This window comes from Molothrus ater, chromosome 18, assembly GCF_012460135.2.
Source record: "Molothrus ater isolate BHLD 08-10-18 breed brown headed cowbird chromosome 18, BPBGC_Mater_1.1, whole genome shotgun sequence".
NCBI lineage: Eukaryota > Metazoa > Chordata > Aves > Passeriformes > Icteridae > Molothrus > Molothrus ater.
The window spans coordinates 13,556,152-13,574,427 of record NC_050495.2 but is presented as its reverse complement, the minus strand read 5'-3'; the positions used below and the strand labels follow the sequence as shown (position 1 = coordinate 13,574,427).

General features: G+C 54.2%; 1 protein-coding gene across 1 annotated transcript in view; it reads left to right on the top strand.

Annotated features, from left to right (window-relative positions):
• RTN4R (reticulon 4 receptor) overlaps positions 1–11,686 on the top strand; it is a 96,748-nt gene extending 85,062 nt beyond the window's left edge. Inside the window, exon 2 of the mRNA XM_036393368.2 lies at positions 9,625–11,686. Coding sequence (XP_036249261.1) covers positions 9,625–11,051 — 1,427 coding nt within the window. The 3' untranslated portion in view covers positions 11,052–11,686. The remainder of the gene's footprint in view (positions 1–9,624) is intronic.
• Positions 11,687–18,276: the final 6,590 nt, after the last annotated feature.

Below are 18,276 nucleotides of genomic sequence, written 5' to 3'. Positions count from 1 at the left end.
TGGAAAGAGTCAGGAGTTTTCATTATTATCTTTTTAGCATTCAGTATGTGTCCTTTCTGTATTCTTTAGTATAGTATAGTATTCTTTAATATAATATAGTATCATAAAATAATAAATGAGCCTTCTGAGAACATGGAGTCACATCCTTCCTTCCTTCCTTCCTTCCTTCCTTCCTTCCTTCCTTCCTTCCTTCCTTCCTTCCTTCCTTCCTTCCTTCCTTCCTTCCTTCCTTCCTTCCTTCCTTCCTTCCTTCCTTCCTTCCTTCCTTCCTTCCTTCCTTCCTTCCTTCCTTCCTTCCTTCCTCCCTCCCTCCCTCCCTCCCTCCCTCCCTCCCTCTCTGGGGGGAACATGAATACAATAGGAGGGAGAGGGGGAGCATGGCTGGGCTGGAGGGGCTGGGTATCCCAAGGGGGATCAGGGATGTCCTGAGCCTGCTGAAGGCCACGTTGAGGTGGAGACCTCACAGACCCAGCTCTGGTCCTCCCCTGCTCCAGGTGACAAACCTGGGGATATCTGGAGAGCTCTGGTCCTCCAGGCCCAGCAAGGGGAGCAACAAGTTGTGAGCCGGGCAGAGAAATCTGCTCTCCAGTCCCCTGTGCCTGCTCTCTCCCGTGGTTGTTCTCTGGGACCGTGGCTGTGTCCAAGGTTGGGGTTGGAATGTTCTCCCCCTCCCTGTCCTGCCTGGGCTGCCTGGGGCTGTTTGCTCACTCTGCATCCACACACACAACCTAACTGAGGCCATGGGGGATGTTTGGAATAACTTTCCCTTCCAGGCTCTTTGCTGAACTTCATCCCTGCACTCCACATGATGCGGATGCTGGGGCTGCGAGCAAAACCTGAGATAATGTTATTTCAGATGGAAACCAAGGAAAATGCTGCCTTGGGCAAGGGGGCTCTTCCAGAAGCTGTGGGGGTGGGGTTTGCAGCTGGCAGGGGGTGCAGTCCCAGATGGCTGGGGGGGAGCAGGTGTAAATTCCATCTGGAGCTTCACCTCTCCTCTCCCTGAGTCACTCACACACAGAGCAGCCACCAACGCCAGCTTTGGAGCTGCAGGAACCTCTCCTTCTTCCTGAGAAGGTTTGGAAGATTCCTGGGGTACTTTGTGCCCCATAGGAGACCTAAATCATGTCAGGAAGCTGCATTTCCTTCCTTTGGACACCTGTTTGTCCCTGATTTTTTACAGATATGGCACAGATAATCCCGAATTCTGGAGGAGCTGCTTGTGATTCACAGTGAATATTTTGTCACTTCATTCTTCCCAGTGTGGGGATGGAAGGGTGGCAGGATCACACATGATCCTGCTCGTGCAGTGTGCTGGATGCATCCCATCTGGATAGGATGGCAACGAGGACTGGGCTGACTGAGGGTGCCCTCAGCAGTGCTGGAACCAGGGACAGCTTTTCTGGTCTCCTTCTTAGGGATCCGCTGGGTTTGGCTTTACTGGGCTGGGTGTGAGTTTTGGCCATGAGACTCTTGGGAAAAGGCAGCATGACAGGGACAGATTTGGGGGAAAAATCCTTCCCTGGCAGGGTGGGCAGGCCCTGGCACAGGTGCCCAGAGCAGCTGGGGCTGCCCCTGGATCCCTGGCAGTGCCCAAGGCCAGGCTGGACATTGGGGCTGGGAGCAGCCTGGGACAGTGGGAGGTGTCCCTGCCATGGCAGGGGTGGAATGGGATGGGACTTAAGGTCCTTTCCCACCCAGACCATCCCATAATCCCGTGACAGCTGTGACAATACCATGGCCAGTGGTGGCTGTCACTTGGAGAAAGACCAGCTGTGACATTTCATGTAACCCTGGGATGGTTTGGGTGGGAAGACACCTTAAAGCTGAACTCATTCCAACCCCTCTGGTTCTCCCAGGCTCTGAGGAAGGACCCCTCCCTCCTCCTCCTCGTCGTCTCCCTGTGTTCAGTGTGGCTGGGCCCAGCCTGGCAGGTGCCCAGTGCAGCCCTGGGAGGTGGATCAGGATCACAGCAGCTACTCAGAGCTGCTCTCCAGGATGAATTCAGGATTTGGAGAGCTCAGCAGATGCCTGTAGCATTTCAGGGATCTCTCCCTGCCCTGCTGCCTTCCTGCCCATTCCCTTCCCCTTTTGGTGCCTCAAGTTTTCCAAATGCACATTCCAGGCCATGTGCTTTCACCTTCCCTTTGGACACTGGGCTTTTTCTGCCTCTCATCCAGCTCCCACAGCCTTGGGTCCCTGCCTTTGGCACGGCTGGCCCCTGCTCTGTGCATCTCCAGGAGATTCTGCCCTCTCCTCCCACTGTCACTGTGGAATTTGGTACCTGGCAAAAGCCAAACTCAGCTGCTCTGAGCCAAATCCCCACAAACCCCATGTGCTCCCTGTCCCTGCTGCTGTGCTACAGGGGCCCTGTGCTGTCCCACTGCTGGAGAGGGCACCAGGACAAGGCTTTGCATTGTGTGTTCAGGAGAGCTGGACATGTCCATGGTTATTCCAGCTCCAGACAGGATCACAGGATCCTGACAAGGGACACACTCCTGCTTGCACTGGGGAAACCAGTTCTGGGGAAGGCAATGGGAATACTGGGAGTTTGGGTGGGCAGCAGCATCTGAGACCTGCAATGTCTGCACAAAAAGGAGCAGAGTTGATCTGTGCCAAGCCCAGGACTGGAATAAACCCACCTAAGAGGCCTTTTCCACAGGAATTCTCCATGGTTTACTTTAAGCTCATCATTTTCTCCCTTTAAAAGGTCAAGAGCTTTCCCCTTCCAGTTGTGCCACAAATAGAAAGAGGTCAGGTGGCAACCATGCAGATTTATTTTGTATTACATGAGAACAGCTGAAAATTCTGCTTGTGCTGATGGGCCTGGCAGAGAGAGCCCCACCAGGTGAGGGCAGAGCACTCACTGCAAAATGGGCTGGTGTAGCCATTGGATTTCCCAGTGCCTATCCATAGGAATAACTAGGTCAGGTTTTTAGTGCTGAAGAACCTCAAAGATTATTCCTGATTTCATGAAAATAATTTTAAATACCATCTTTAACCTGGGTGGGGTTGGCCAAATCCTTATTTATTGTTCTCTGTAAGGGAGGGGAGGTGCTAAAATGGAATTTCCAGAGAAGCTGTGGAACTTCTGTAAAATCCATCTCAACCCCTGCACACATTTGTTGAAACCTTTGCAATTGTCCATCTAAATCTGTGAAAAATTCCATCTGAATCTCTGCAATTGTCCATCCAAAGCTCTGCAAAACTCCATCTGAACCTCTGCAAAATTCCACCTGAACCTCTGCAAAATTCCACCTAAACACCTGGAAAATTCCATCTAAACCTCTGCCATGGTCCCTCTGAACCTCTACAAAACTCCATCTGATCCTCAGCAATTTTCCATCTGAACTTCTGCAAAATTCTCTCAAAATGTCTGCCCAATCCCATCTGCACCTCTGCCATGGTCCGAGCTTCCCCTGCACCCCAAGTATTGCACTGTGGAGTACAGCAAAAACATCTGGAGCAGCATTCCTACAGGGACCCGGGGCTTGGAAGAATCTCCAAGAGGGGAAAGAAGGTTTTCTGTCTGGTAGGGAGCCAGGGAAGCTCTGCCTCAGGCCCCTGTTTGCCCAGGGCTTGGAGAAGGTGCCAGGGAAATGCTCCCACAATTTAGAGCTGCATTCCCACCCCTGTCTGCTCCTGGATCCCACCTCAGACCAGCCCAAATGTCCCTGGCCTGGCTCCCTGCAGCTCTTCTCACCTTCTTTTATTGGAATCAGGACTTCTCCCATTCCCTGGCCTCCCAGGGCACTCCTGGGCTGTAATAATTGATAATTGTTATTGTTAACCAGGGACCTGCTGACTCCCTTGGTATTTCCCTCAGAAGGGTTCTGTGGCCTTTTCTCTGAGCAGCTCTCACACCTCCGTGCCTTGCAGCAAGCCTTGGGAATTCAGCAGCATGGAAACCCTCTGGCTACAGAAGGAACTTTAATTTTTGTGCTCCTTGTTGTGTTCTCATTCAAATGGGCTGAAATACAAACTGCTCGCTCTGCCCTTCTCCTTCCTCTCCCTGCTGCTGCCCAGGGAAATGCTGGCAAAGCACCAAAAGCATAACCCTGACCAAATGTTCTTAGGCTAAAGCCAGGCTGCTGCCAAAATTTTGGGAGTGAGGGAGAGCCCGTGGCAGGGATGGGGAGCCCCACAAGTGGAGCTGCTTTGGCACATGCCAGGGAAGGATGGAGCTGTCCCAGGGAAGGCTGTGCTGCCCTGAGCTCCTGGAATGAGCTGTGGAGCTCAGCCCCAGCCATGCTGAAGAACCAGTGCTCAAACCGCCCCGGAGGCTTGGGAGAATGGAGGGGAAGAATTGCACAAGGTAGAACTCGTGTTTACCTTCTTCCCTTCAAAATATCCTTGCAATATTAAGTCTAAAAACTACATTAAGGGAGTGGGATTTAAGAGGGGAAGATGAAGAGCTGAAGTGAGGAGCTGGCACATGCACTGCCTGGGATGCATTATGGAAATGACCTTTCAGCCCTGAGCACAGCTGGGATTTCTCCTGCTCAGACCTTGCTCAGGATGTTCTGGAGGGGCTGTGCTGCCAAAGGCAAGGAAGAGCTCCTCAGTCTCAAAGGTTAATGGGTCTGGATGCTGTCCCAGAGGATGTGGGATCGGGGACAAGCCAGGGCCGGGTTCAGGTGCCTAAATCACTGCCCCTGCTGCTGCTGCCATCCCAGCAGCTCCAGGCAGGGCTGGCACAGGTCTCACACGGAGCTGCACCAATCCTGCCCCCAGCACTCCTGCTGCCTCAGGCCCGCAGGTGTGCCTGAAAGGGAATTAGCTCCCCATTTTCAGGCTGCTGGGATTCATCCCCGGTGTTCTGGTGTGAGCTTGGGCTCGAGCTCCAGCCCCTGGACCTGGAGCATCCCCAGCAGAGCCAGATCCCCATTCAGAACCCCAGAGCTCACCCACCCCAGTGACCTCACTGTCTGTCCCACCTGAGGGGGGTGTCTGGCACCCCAAAATGCCCATGGAGATACAGAGGTGCCCCAGGACCTGCTTCAGCCCCAAAATGCTGTGCTGCAGCTGCCTGGGGGTGGCAGCACCTGCTCTGCCCCACAGCTGTGACTCTGGTGCCTGTCCCAGGTGTTTCATGGAGGCAAAGCTTCACCCCCATCCTCTCCTCCGGGCTGGGGCCGCTCCAGCTGCACCTCCACGCTCCATCCTTCCTCTCCGCAGCAGAAGGGAGGGAAATTCCAGACCGCTCCGAGCCCATTGTCCTTCCTCGCTGACCTCTCCGTCCACCTCCACTTGAAATGCATCAAAGCGCTGCCCTCTTCCCTGTGGCACAGGCACAGCCCCACCTTTGGCCACGGGACAAAGCGAGAGGCACCAGGAGCGGCCGAGGGCGGAATTTCAAACGATGCCCACAGAATTTCAAACCATGCCCACTCCGAGTGGGGAATTCGGCAGCTCCAGCGTGTCCCTGCTATAAACAAAGGCGAAACGCTGTGTGCATCAGCAAAAGGCTTTGTATTGTCAAATGTTCTCTTTATGTCCGAGCAGGAGAGAATTCTGATGATTATTGACCCTGCACTGCAGGAAAGCCACATTAGAATATCTCCAAATCAATGGCAGAGCAGAGCAGCGGGGAGAGGCCGCGCTCTGCAAAGGGCATCACATTGCAGCTCACTCTGGCCTCCTGAAAAAAAGTTTGCAAAGCATCTGTTGGAGGCCCCCGGAGCCTTTTCTTTCTAATTGCCACGTCTGACAAGGCGATGGCCCGGGGGAGCGGTGGGGAGGCAGATAATGGACCCACTTTAATTGCTTCCAGTTCCATGAGTCAGAACACTCGGGAATGGCAAAGGGGAAGCTGCAGCTTCACTGAAGGAGCTTTCTGGCTTTCAAGAAAGCTCTGGAGGAACAAATGCTAAACTCAAAGCCAAAGTCTTGGAGGGACTGAAGGTTCCAGGTTCTGGAATGTCTTTCATGTTTTGCTTTTGATAGGAACTCTGGAGTTAAGTTTTAATCATGTTCTGAAAGAGGGAGGGATGGTTTCTCAGCTAAGAGAGGAGGGGACAGGTGTCATTCCAAGAGCCTTTTCCTCAGGGATGGGCACTGAGATGGGAGCTGAGGTGGGGGAGTCCAGCTGGAGGTGGAGGTGGAGGATCAACACCCATTGGTGGTGATACAGATACAGCACTCGGGATGGATTTATCGAGAAGGTGAAGGGAGGATGCTGCTCCCCACTGGGAGCTGAGTGTGGCATGTTCTGGGAATGGGCAGACAGGGAACCTTCTGGCCTCCCTCCTCCCTGACAGCCCTGAATCACAGAATCACAGAATGCTTTGGGTTGGGAAGGACCTTTAAGCTTATCTTGTTCCACCCCCTGAGACCTTCCACTACCCCAGGTTGCCCCAAGCCCCGTCCAACCTGGCCTTGAATGTCTCCTGTCCTTCTGACCTCAGGGCAGGGGGGTTTCCTGGAAAAGTAAGGAGCTCACAGCCAGAACTGAACCCAGTGCTCCAGGAAAACAAATGAAAATATCCCTGTGCAAGGTCTGGGTGGCCGATGGCACTTGGTGTCCACGGGGATCTGGGACACACTGAGAGCAGGCCCAGCTGCTGGTTGGACAGCAGTCACTGGAGAAGGGTTTGGAGGAGCAGGGAAAGCCGTGGCAGGGTCCCTGGGGTCTCTGTCACAGCACACCCAGCCTGGCTGGGCACAGAAGGGTCACCTTGGCTTCCCATGGCTTCATCCACTCCTGCCCTTCCCCCTGGCCCTGCCCTGGCTGGGACTGCCAGGCTGGGCTGTGCCATGGGTCAGCCAGGACACGGCTGGGCTGCACGGTGGGAAAGCCACTGGAAAAAGGCTTTGGGGGATGATTGACAGGAACTGTCTCGCTGGAAGGAGCTAATCCGAGCAGCTCATGAACACCAGGTCCCTAATTAAAGCGCACAGCCTGGCCCTGCTGTAATTAATTTCCCAGCAGCTCTCAGTGCCACTGACTCAGCGCTGCTGGCAGCCTCGGGGCATGGGGGTGGGACAGGGGGCTGAGCCTGGCAGCAGGATGTGCCCTGTCCCTCCTGGGCACAGCCAGGAGCTGCCCAGGGGAAGGGGGACCCTGTGGGTCACCTGTGCCCGCTCAGCTGTGGGACAGCTGGCACAGGGCAGGGTGATGCTCATGGCTCACCTCTGGCAGCAGCTCTCTCCCTGTGTACACATGGATTTCCATGGATGTACCGTGTCCTCAGCTGGAGCTGGGACAGGGATGGTGTCACCGTGCCTCCTCTTGCTTGGCAGTGGGTTTTTGCATTCCCTCTGCCGTTTCCCATTTTTTCCTAAGGCCTGTGGGATGCACCCGGGCTGTGGCTGGATTGTCCCCAGGCCGTGGCAGGGAGGAGCAGCCTGGGGACAGCTGGATGCTGCCCCAGTGTCCCAGTCCGAGCTGTTTTGCTGCAGTGGGAGGTGTTGCATGAGGAGGTGACTCCAGTGTCACCCCCAGCCCCATCACCCAAATCACAGAGCTGCCGAGGGAGGCTCCACAAAGTCCCATTTCTCTGCCCACGAGGTTTCATTATCAGCTGCAGAGGGATGGCCAGAGAGTGGCCAATGCTGTTTTAATTTCCCAGGAGGCTGCTCTTGGTGTGCCATGGCTGCAGCAGGGAGTCTCAGCTGTCTCCTTTTACCGTGCTTCATGCAATGGGACGTGACACGTCAAAACATGACAAGGCAGCCAAAATGTGTCACAACACTGCACTCAAACTCTGCCTTGCAGGGTTGCTCAGCAGCTGATAGCATCAGGCTCCAATTATCTCTGCATGCTGAGCTGGGTTTTTATCCCTTGTGGAATATGATATATGGGAGTCTCCTGCCTGCATTGGACTATTGGATCACATCAGATTTATTAACCACACACGGTGAATGGTTCTGACCAGACTGACACCCAAAGCTGGGATCCTGGCCTGTTCTTGCAGGAAGGAGACTTTCCCACCTCAGCTTTTCCAATTGTTATTCCTCAGTGAAGATTTGGTGAGGTTTCTGTGTGATTAAAATCTGTTATTGTTGGTGTTTGACGTGGTTCCATTGGCCACGTCAGCACCTTCCAGGCTCTAAGGGAGGTGCAGCCACTGCCTTCAGATTCCCCCTGGGAATTTGCAAAGCTGGATTTGGCTCCAGTCTCCCCAGTTCATCCCATTCTGCTCCTCTGGGCTTTCCTGTCTGGCTTTTTGCACTCTGCTTTTCCACCTTACTTTGTAATGAGGCAACAGCCTTCTGGAACAATGTTTTGAGCTCTTCAAAGGGAAAACCCTCCCACAAAAGAGGCAAGACCCTCCTATAAGAGAGGCAAAGCTGGAGATTCCCAGCGGTGGGGACGGGGACGTGTCCTTTGGCCAGAGGTGCTGTGATGAGCTGGGAAGGAGTCACAATGTCCCTGCTCACATGTGGCATTCCCAAATGGAGACTCCTGCTGCTCTGGCTGCTTTCCATTCATTTTATCTCCCCTTTGAAGGAATCAGACTAATTACTGGCTGCTAATGGCTGGGAAAGCAGTGCTGGCACTGCCTCCCTTCCCACCAGCAGCAGGGAACAGCCTGGCTCTCCTCAGGCCTCTCAGCGGGACCTTCAGGGACCCTCGAGGTCCCTTTGGAGAAGGTGCTGCTGTGTCCATCCCTCCCTCCCTCCCTCCAGGCTCATTTCCAGCTCCCAGCTGGGGAATTTGGTGACCCAAAATGCTTCCCTGGGATTCCAGTGCATCCCAACTCCTGGGGAAGTGGGTGAACATCACCAGGAAAAAAATTGTTCCTCTCTGGGGTTTTCCAGCCCTGTGGGGCTGCAAGCATGCTTGGGACACATGGAATCTGTTCCTGCCTTGCACACTTGGTGGGATCCCTGAAGGAAGCCTTGCAACTGACTTTTTCCTACAACAGCACAATGGAAAATCCTGCTGTTTCCTCCTCTTCCTCAGTGGCTGCACAGGTTCAAAGGAAAAAAATATGGGGAGAGAGGAAGGAGGAATATGTGGCTTAAAGTTTTGAGCAGGAGAAGGAAAGGATCCTTTTGGCCCTGAGACTTCTCCAGGCAGGTCTGACCTGAAAGTTATTCTGGGAATGTCTCACAGTTATTTCTCCCAGGAGATCAAATCAGTCCAAAATTATTTGTGGAAAGTCACAGTCATGTTTTGAGAGCAGTGTGGGGACACCTGCTTGTTTGGAAGAGTTGTTCTGTGACCCTGCAAAGTGAGGAGCTGGTGGCACTGCTGGGATGGGATTTGGGGTTTCCTGGTACATCCCAGGTGCTTTTCCAGGGGCTGAGCTGTGCCAGGTGTGCCCATGGCAGAGGGAAATGCCCCAGAATCTGGTCCCTTTGCTCACAGGTAAGATCTTGGGAACAGGGCTGGTGTTGGATGTGCAAATCCAAAGCCCTGATCCCACACTTTCACCTCCTGAGGGTGCAGGGCCGAGGAGGCACTGGGACTCCATCTCTACAAGTGTACACTGATTTAAGCTCTTGAGCTGAGTGGCAGAATCCCATTTTTAATCCTACATTTTAATCACTGGCTGCCCTGGCATCTGTTTGTGGTTGGTGGTGCCACACTCGGAGGGGGAATTTCAGGCTTCTCTGCCAGGAGAAGCGCTCTCCATGACCCTGCCTAATCCCCACCCTATTTCTGTCCTTCCTCAGGAAGCAAACTGCTGATTTTGGTGCTTTGCTTGAACATCCCATCAGAAGTGGAGTCCTGCCCCGGGGCGTGTGTATGCTACAGTGAACCCAAGATCACCATCAGCTGCCAGCAGCAGGGGCTGACAGCCATCCCCACGGAGATCCCCATCCAGAGCCAGCGCATCTTCCTGCACAACAACCGCATCACCCTGGTGAGGGCCACCAGCTTCACCTCGTGCCGCAACATGACCATCCTGTGGATCCACTCCAACAACATCAGCCTCATCGAGCCCGGAGCCTTCTACGGGCTCACCAAGCTGGAGGAGCTGGACCTCAGCGACAACACGAACCTGAAATCCATCAACCCCGTCACCTTCCGGGGGCTCGTGCACCTCCACACCCTCCACCTGGATCGCTGCGGGCTCCTGGAACTCTCCACAGGGCTTTTCCGAGGGTTGTTCTCCTTGCAGTACCTCTACCTTCAGGATAATAACCTCCAGATCCTGCTGGACGACACCTTCATCGACCTGGCGAACCTCACGTACCTGTTTTTGCACGGGAACAAGATCAAGAGCCTGTCGGAGAACGTCTTCCGCGGGCTGATCAACCTGGACCGGCTGCTGCTGCACCAGAACAGGGTGAGCGTGGTGCACCGGCGCGCCTTCCACGACCTGGGGAAGGTGATGACCCTGTACCTGTTCAACAACAACCTGACCGTGCTCACAGGGGACACCATGGCCCCCCTGGTGTCCCTGCAGTACCTGCGCCTCAACGGCAACCAGTGGATCTGCGACTGCCAGGCCCGCTCGCTCTGGAATTGGTTTAAGCAGTTCAAGGGCTCCTCCTCGGAGCTGGAGTGCCACCTGCCCCCTCGCCTGGCGGGGCGGGACCTGAAGCGGCTGCAGAGCTCGGAGCTGGACAGCTGCGTGGACTCCTTCAACCAGATCCGCACCAGCGTCTTCAGCACCAAAACCAGGTTGGGGAAGCTCCCGACGGGGCTGCCCCCGCTGGGCTCCCACGACGGCTCCTCCAAGTGCTGCCAGCCAGAGATGGACAAGTCCTTTATTTACGAGGCCAAGGGCAAGGCAGGGCCCTCCTCCCACAGCAGCCGCTCATCCAACAACCACCTCAAGGAGAAGGAGAACATGTCCAGGCCCAAGTACATGGAGACGGACCGTTCCAAAAACGGCAGCAACAAGCAGATAAACGATTCCCCCTTTGGGACCTTCCCCAGCATTGTAGACCCTCCTTTGACCAAGTTGAGACCCGAATTTCTAGAGCCTATTGAACCTTCCACAGTCCCAACCAAAAAGAGGCAGGGCTGCTCTAAAAAGAACAGATCAAAGGCCCAGTGCCGCCTCACCCAGCAGGGGAACAGCTCCACGTTACAGCTCAGCCTAAGCCTTTTGATCCCCCCCTTGGTGTGGAGCTTACTGTTATTCTGCTAAAATTAACTCTTTTCCTGGGTTGATGACACTTTAATACTCGACTTTTGCTGACCTCCATAAATGTTGCAAACAAAAGCAGGACTCCCATCCACCCTGAGAAAGCTTTGTTACACAAAACTTAACTGGATGCCTTTATTAAAACAAACAAACAAACAAACAAACAAAAACAAAACAAAACAAAAAAGACAAATACTGAGATGTACATAATTTATTTGTCCTGAAACCTGTGAATTATACCTTTGGTCTTCGGAACTGCACTTGCCCACAAAGCAGCTTTTGCTACAGCAGATGGTAAAGAAATATGGTTTATTTACAGGAAAAAAAAAAAAAAAGAAGTGTAAGAAATGCTCTGAAAAGAATGTCTAAAATCTGTTTGTAACTCACCATCTCACTGAACAGTGTTGCAGGTTCCCATTTGCAGAGGTAATGGATTTGATGCTGTTTTAATCCTATGTTGATGACTCTTGCAGTTTTTCCGTCTCCATTCCATCCTTCACACCACGTTTACAGGCAGCATTTGTTAAAGAATGCTGCCTGCCCCTTCACAAGATTGCAGTATATATAGATATGCATTTTATTTTACTTGTGTACAAGTATACAAAAAAACCTATAAAATAAAGATTTCTTTTTCCTAAGTGGTTGTCATCTGCGAGGGGTGAAGGACTGGGAGCAGCTGAAAAGCTGAAGATTTAAAAGGATGTGGAGTGTGATCTGAGCAGTTTAACACCACAGTGATAAATAAGGCATTTTTGGATGGTTATGCAACCTCTGACTGGTGCCAGCAAAGGGTTTGGTTGTGTGAAACATGCCCTGCTCATGCTCCTGTTTCCCTGCAAACTGTCCCACCTCCTCCCAGCATCACTCAGGTTCCAGAATGATCAGAAGAGCAGGAAATGCTGGCCCAGCCCTCAGAGCTGGGGTAGAGGAATGTCAGAAACAATCCCAGGATTTGGGCAGGGCCATTTTTCTCCTGCTCTGCACAGATGGGCTCAGCTGTGTGGTAGGTCCTGAGTGGAGCAGCACTGGGATTTAGGGAATAGGGGGGTTCTCTCCAGAAACACAGGGCCTGGCAGCTCAGATGCCCATCCCTGGAGTCACTGTGTCACTGGCTTCATCTCCAGGGTGACCTTGGGATGCTGAGAAAATAAACCATTGCTGTCCATGTGCAGTGGATGCCACCCCATGGGACCCAGTGGGCCATAAAGTGGAGCTGGCTGTGCCCCCCTGGCACTGCAGCCACCCCTGGGCAGGCTAGGAAGGGTTGGGCACAGAGCTTATCAGGAGGCTGCTTTTCTTTATCAAAGCACAGAGATTGTCCTGTGCCCCTCTCTCCTGCTGGCTTTGGAGGTCTCTGAAGGCAGGAGCAGCCCGTCACACACAGCTGCCAGGGGATGGGGGCCAGAGAAGGGCAGTGCCACAGTGCCAAGGGAATGTGCGCTCCAGGGTTATGGGTGGAAGTCAGACTGGGGGGCTCCAGGTTGCACCATCCCTTGGGGTTCCCAGCACTGAGACTGGTGCTGAGCTTCCCAGAAGGAGTGAGGCACTGCAAGCCAGGAGTGAAGGCCATCAGCAGGCCCATGGCTTCCTTCCAGCCTTGTCCTGGCCTCAGGAGGAGGGAGCAGATACCGTGAGGAGGAGCAGGAGGATGCTTGGATGGCTGATCTCCAACCTGGGGATGCTGTGGGGCAGGGCCTGTGCCCCACTCTGGGGTGCTGCTGGCTCTTCCCTCCTCTGCCACAGCCAGTTCCCACCTGGGTGAGTGCCAGGGAGCGCCCAAAGTGCTGCAGTTGTGATCTGTCTCCAAATCCATCCCTGGGGCTGCCAAAAAGGTGTGGCACAGACCCCTGGCAGTGAACATCTCCCTCGTGTCACCACAATGGGGACAGGCCTGTCTCTCCAGCTGGGCAGGAGCTGCTGTGCAGGACAGCCCTGGGATCCCAGCAGATCCCATTCCTGCCAGCCCAGCTCCATGACCCAGCCTCTGCAGAGGCTCCAGCTGTATTTGGGTGCAAATTCACGGTCCTGCCAAAAGGATGGGGCAGGAAATCAGTGCCTGTGCTGGGACAGTGCCAGATGAGCTGGCCAGCCCTGCCAGCCCTGCTGTGTGTGCCCAGTTTGGGGCGCACTTGCTCACACTCACAGGCCACTGACTGGGACCTCCCCAGCCCCTTCCTGCCATTCCTGCTCGGATCTGTCCCATCATGCCAGCATGGAAGGATTTCCCAAGGTCCTGCACTCTCTGCCTCATCCCAAAAAGCACCATCGAGACTCTTGAAGGACTCAAACCTACACTGGAATCTGAAGCTCAGGAGCAGAGAGCAGCTTGGTCAGCAGTGCCCCAAAGCCCATGGAAAAGCTGGAAGATCTGCTGGATGCTGTGACATGGAACCTCCTGTTTGGGTCATAGGCTCAGTGTGACTCCCTTGTACAGCAATTAGTGAGTCTTGTGGTCCAAATTCCTGCTCCTTGGACACGAGGAAAACAGAGCAGGTGGCAAAAATTCAGGATGAATCTGGAAGGAAAAAATTGAGAAAAAAGAGACCATTGTGGCTTTGCCCCCAGCAGCTGAAGGGCAGAGCTGGGAGCTGGGCTTGCCCTGCCCAAAGCAGGGTCCTGGGCAGTTGAGCTCCCTGTGGACAATGCAAAGCAGACAAGGAATTCCTGTCACTCATCCTGAATGGAGCAGGAGCTGCTCTCTGCCAACCCAGTGACACCATTCCTGCTTTCTAGAGCTCAGCTCTGCTGTGCTTTCAGTGGCTCCTAGGACTATACATTGGCCACAAGCCCAGGAGAGTCCCTCGTGCTAATTTCCTAGATTTCCTGCTGTCCAGATGCCAATTCTGTGTTTACAGCCATTGAAATGACAAATATTGGAGAAGGGGATGCAGTGGGCAGGAGGAATTCCCATAAAAGCTTGGTGTTCCAGAGGCTGAGCCCTGGTATTGCTGAGGTAGGAAAGGAACTCAAATGAAGGGAGTTTCACCCCTGCTTTGTGCTTTGCTGGGGTTGGCACAATTCTTTCAGATACTCCCAGATTTATTTTACACTCAGATGTCACTGAGGTGAGTGGGATTCACCCAGCAGGGCTCAGGACCTTGTTGGCTGTTCCCCATCTCAGGATCCTTCCTCTCCCTTCCTTTCTCACCGTGCAAGTCACACTCAATTTTCTGCTCCTGTCACTGATGCCAGCAATGAAATCAGAGACAAAGGCAGCAGCAAAGAGCCAGGAGGGATGGGATCCCTGGGAAGAATGGGCTCCTCATCACCAGCAGAGAGCTGCAGCACTCAGCACCCACTGTCCCCTGGCACTGCTGAAGAGGCAGCCACACCACAGGCCCTCAGGCAGTGCTGGGAACACCCCATGTTCATCCTTAATTCTCCAGAATTTGTCTCCATGGATTGCTGGCTGGTAGTTCCAAGCAGGAGGAGAAGCAGAAGAGAAACCCTTCTTCCAGGCTTTTAGGTCCATCTGGAAGGACAACCCAAGCTGGCAAGGACACGATTGTGCCCCTCCTTGTTGTGGTCACATGGAAGGGTGTTTATCTCCACCCCTCCCTCCTCCTTCCCATCCTCAGCACGGGGATGGGGCTGTTCCTCTGCCAGTGGATGTGGAAGTGGATTCCAAAGGCCTGTACAGGTGGGATTTGGCCCATCCTGAATGGGGTCCCTGGCACACAGATGTGGTGACCCCATCTCTGCTGCCAAGCTACAACACCTGATGTGGGCAGGTTTTATGGAGAGGAATTTCATCCAACTGGTTTTGAAAGATTTTCTTTTCTTTTGCTAATGGATGAATGTGATTCACTGGGATGAAATCTTCATGGAGGGATGCTGTGCCTCTGATGTCATTTCCATCAGAGACCTTTCCCATCAAAGCTGGAGACAAGAGAGGGATAATGCAACGTGGAAGAAGCCCCCTGATGGCCTGGTTCAGCAGATGTCCTGGCCATGGATCAGGAAGGACTGAGCTGCTCTGACACCTGTGGCTCAGGCAGTTCAAGTACAAGCTGTGTGCTCCTGAGGATCGCTCCCTGTTCCTGTCCAGAGCCTCTCCAAGCCTTTGGAATATGAGCACTCTGAGCGTGGGCAGAGACAGAGCCCCATGGGGCTGGAGCTCGTGGCTGCAGCTGCTGAGTGAGCCCTGCTGGAACAGCCAGCAGGGGACTGGGAGAGACCAGGAGCAGGACAGGGGCAGCCAGAGGGATCATGGGCAGGCAACTGGGGCAGGGCCTCTGTCCACTGCCCACAGCAGGCTCTGTCCCCAGCAGTGTTCCAGGCATTTTGCTCCATGCAGAATGACAGAATCATGGAATATGCTGAGCTGGATAGGACAAGGGTCATGGAGTCCCCCCCAGCCCTGCCCAGACCCCCCAACAATCCCACCCTGTGCATCCCTGGCAGTGCTGCCCAAAGGCTCCTGGAGCTCTGGCAGCCTCGGGGCTGTGCCCATTCCCTGGGCAGCCTGGGCAGTGCCAGCACCCTCTGGGGGAAGAACCTTGCCCTGATCTCAGCCTGAGCTGCCCTGGCCCAGCTCCAGCCATGCCCTGGCTCCTGTCCTGCTCCCCTCGGTGCCTGCTCTGGTGGTGTCTCTTACCTTCAGACTTAAGCAATCCACAGCTGCCTCAAATGTGTTTGTTTCCCACTTTCCTCTCTTCCCCTGGATGTGGGAGGAGCTGCCTTTGCCTCTCCTGCCCTTCCCCTGGGACAGGAAGCTCCCATTTCTGAGCTGTTCCCCCCCAACAACACCACTGGGGCTCAGCTCAGCTTCTTGAGCTGAAATCAGCTCCTTAACAAAGCTTGTCTGAGTCCTGCTTAGCTGCAAAAGGGTCTGGAGACCCTTTCCCCAGGCTTTTCTCATCTGAGGCTGGAGTCTCCCCACTCCTCCTTGGAGTTGGGGAACCAAAGGGAAAACCCCAAATCCCACAAGAATGAGGAGAGCACTGAGAGCTGTGTCAGGGTGCTCCTGTCCTCACCTGGCATGGGGACACCTGGGCTGCAGGCAGGTGGCATCTCTGCTCCATCCTTCCCCAAAAGAAGGTCCTGGGGCAGATTCCCAGCTGCCTGTGGCTCCCCACAGGGATGAGATCTCTGCTCCTAAAGAGATTCCCCATAACCCTGTGAGCAAGCTGTGTTTCCACATCTCTGCTCTGACACGGAGCAGATTATTCGAGCTGCTGAGTTTTGCTCCAAACAAACATGATGCATAGAAATAATAAAGGCTGGAAGGGTTTTTAATTCCAAGCTGTGTTTCTGGATTAGTTCCCCATCATTAGGCAGTCAGGGAGTAGAGTTTTTGCTGTTCTGCCTCCTTCTCAAAATCAGGAAGGGGTAAAAAAATCCCAGTATCATTGAGAGCTGGGGGTGGGCAGGAGAGCAGAGAGCAGGCAGGAGAGACAGGAGTTTTTTTAGGGATGATATCGGACCACGGTGCATCATTGCTGGTGGGAAGCTCTGGAGACAGCAGGAATTCTGCCTACAGCCATGGTGAGGGCAAGAAATCTGTGAAAACCTTTCTTATAAATCCAAAATCAAACATTTGAGTCTGGCTCAGGCCAGAAACTCTAATTAGAGCCCCCTTGATTTGTGCCATAAGTAGGACACTGCAGGGGGAACTGCTGAGGCAGGTGAGACTTATTGGAATTGCGTCCCAGGGTATCTATAAATAGGGATAACAGAGGCTGGTCAAAAAGAGGTACAATGAGAATCACGGTGCACCCTGCCCACTCACTGAAGGATGAGGCACTTCAGATCTCAGAGTGACCCACCTTCCGTGCCGGTGGAGAGACTTGTTCTAGGTCAGCAGGTACCAAAATGGCCCAGCTGTCATCAAGCACAAAAACAGGGCCGTTTTTTGGGATGAAATCATCGCTTTTGATAGCCTGCTGCACTCCACATGGCAGCAACACGGGCGCTGCTCGCATGACTCACGGGCTGGGCTCCTGCGCAGCCTCTCGCGGGTGGGCGGCTCCATCTGCCCGGATTTACTGGAGTCAGGGTCCTCCTGCAGGGCCTCATTGGAGTCAGGGTCCATCTGCCCGGATTTACTGGAGTCAGGGTCCTCCTGCAGGGCCTCATTGGAGTCAGGGTCCATCTGCCCGGATTTACTGGAGTCAGGGTCCTCCTGCAGGGCCTCACTGGAGTCAGGGTCCTCCTGCAGGGCCTCCTTGGGGCAGGGTCCATCTCTGCCTGGATTTACTGGAGTCAGGGTCCTCCTGCAGGGCCTCCTTGGGGCAGGGTCCATCTGCCTGGATTTCCTGGAGTCAGGGTCTTCCTGCATGGATTTACTGGAGTCAGTGTCCTCCTGCAGGGCCTTACCGGAATCAGGGTCCATCTGCCTGGATTTACTGGAGTCAGGGTCCTCCTGCAGGGCTTTACTGGAGTCAGGGTCCATCTGCCCGGATTTACTGGAGTCAGGGTCCTCCTGCAGGGCCTCACTGGAGTCAGGGTCCTTCTGCAGGGCCTCACTGGAATCAGGGTCCATCTGCCCAGATTTACTGGAGTCAGGGTCCTCCTGCATGGATTTACTGGAGTCAGGGTCCTCCTGCAGGGCCTCACTGGAGTCAGGGTCCATCTGCCCGGATTTACTGGAGTCAGGGTCCTCCTGCAGGGCCTCAATGGTGTCAGAGTCCTCCTGCAGGGCCTCACTGGTGTCAGGGTCCATCTGCTCGGATTTACTGGAGTCAGGGTCCTCCTGCAGGGCTTTACTGGAGTCAGGGTCCATCTGCCTGGATTTACTGGAGTCAGGGTCCTCCTGCAGGGCCTCATTGGAGTCAGGGTCCATCTGCCTGGATTTACTGGAGTCAGGGTCCTCCTGCAGGGCCTCCTTGGGGCAGGGTCCATCTGCCCAGATTTACTGGAGTCAGGGTCCTCCTGCAGGGCTTTACTGGAGTCAGGGTCCATCTGCCTGGATTTACTGGAGTCAGGGTCCTCCTGCAGGGCCTCATTGGAGTCAGGGTCCATCTGCCCGGATTTACTGGAGTCAGGGTCCTCCTGCATGGATTTACTGGAGTCAGGGTCGTCCTGCAGGGCCTCCTTGGGTCAGGGTCAATCTTCAGGGCTTTACTGGTGTCAGAGTCCTCCTGCAGGGCTTACTGATCCCAGTGTCCTCCTGCAGAAGTTTACTGGAGTCAGGGACCATCTGCACAGATTTACTGGAGTCAGGGCCCACCTGAAGGGTCTTACTGGTCTCAGTGTCCTTCTGCAGGGGTTTACTGGAGTCGGGGTC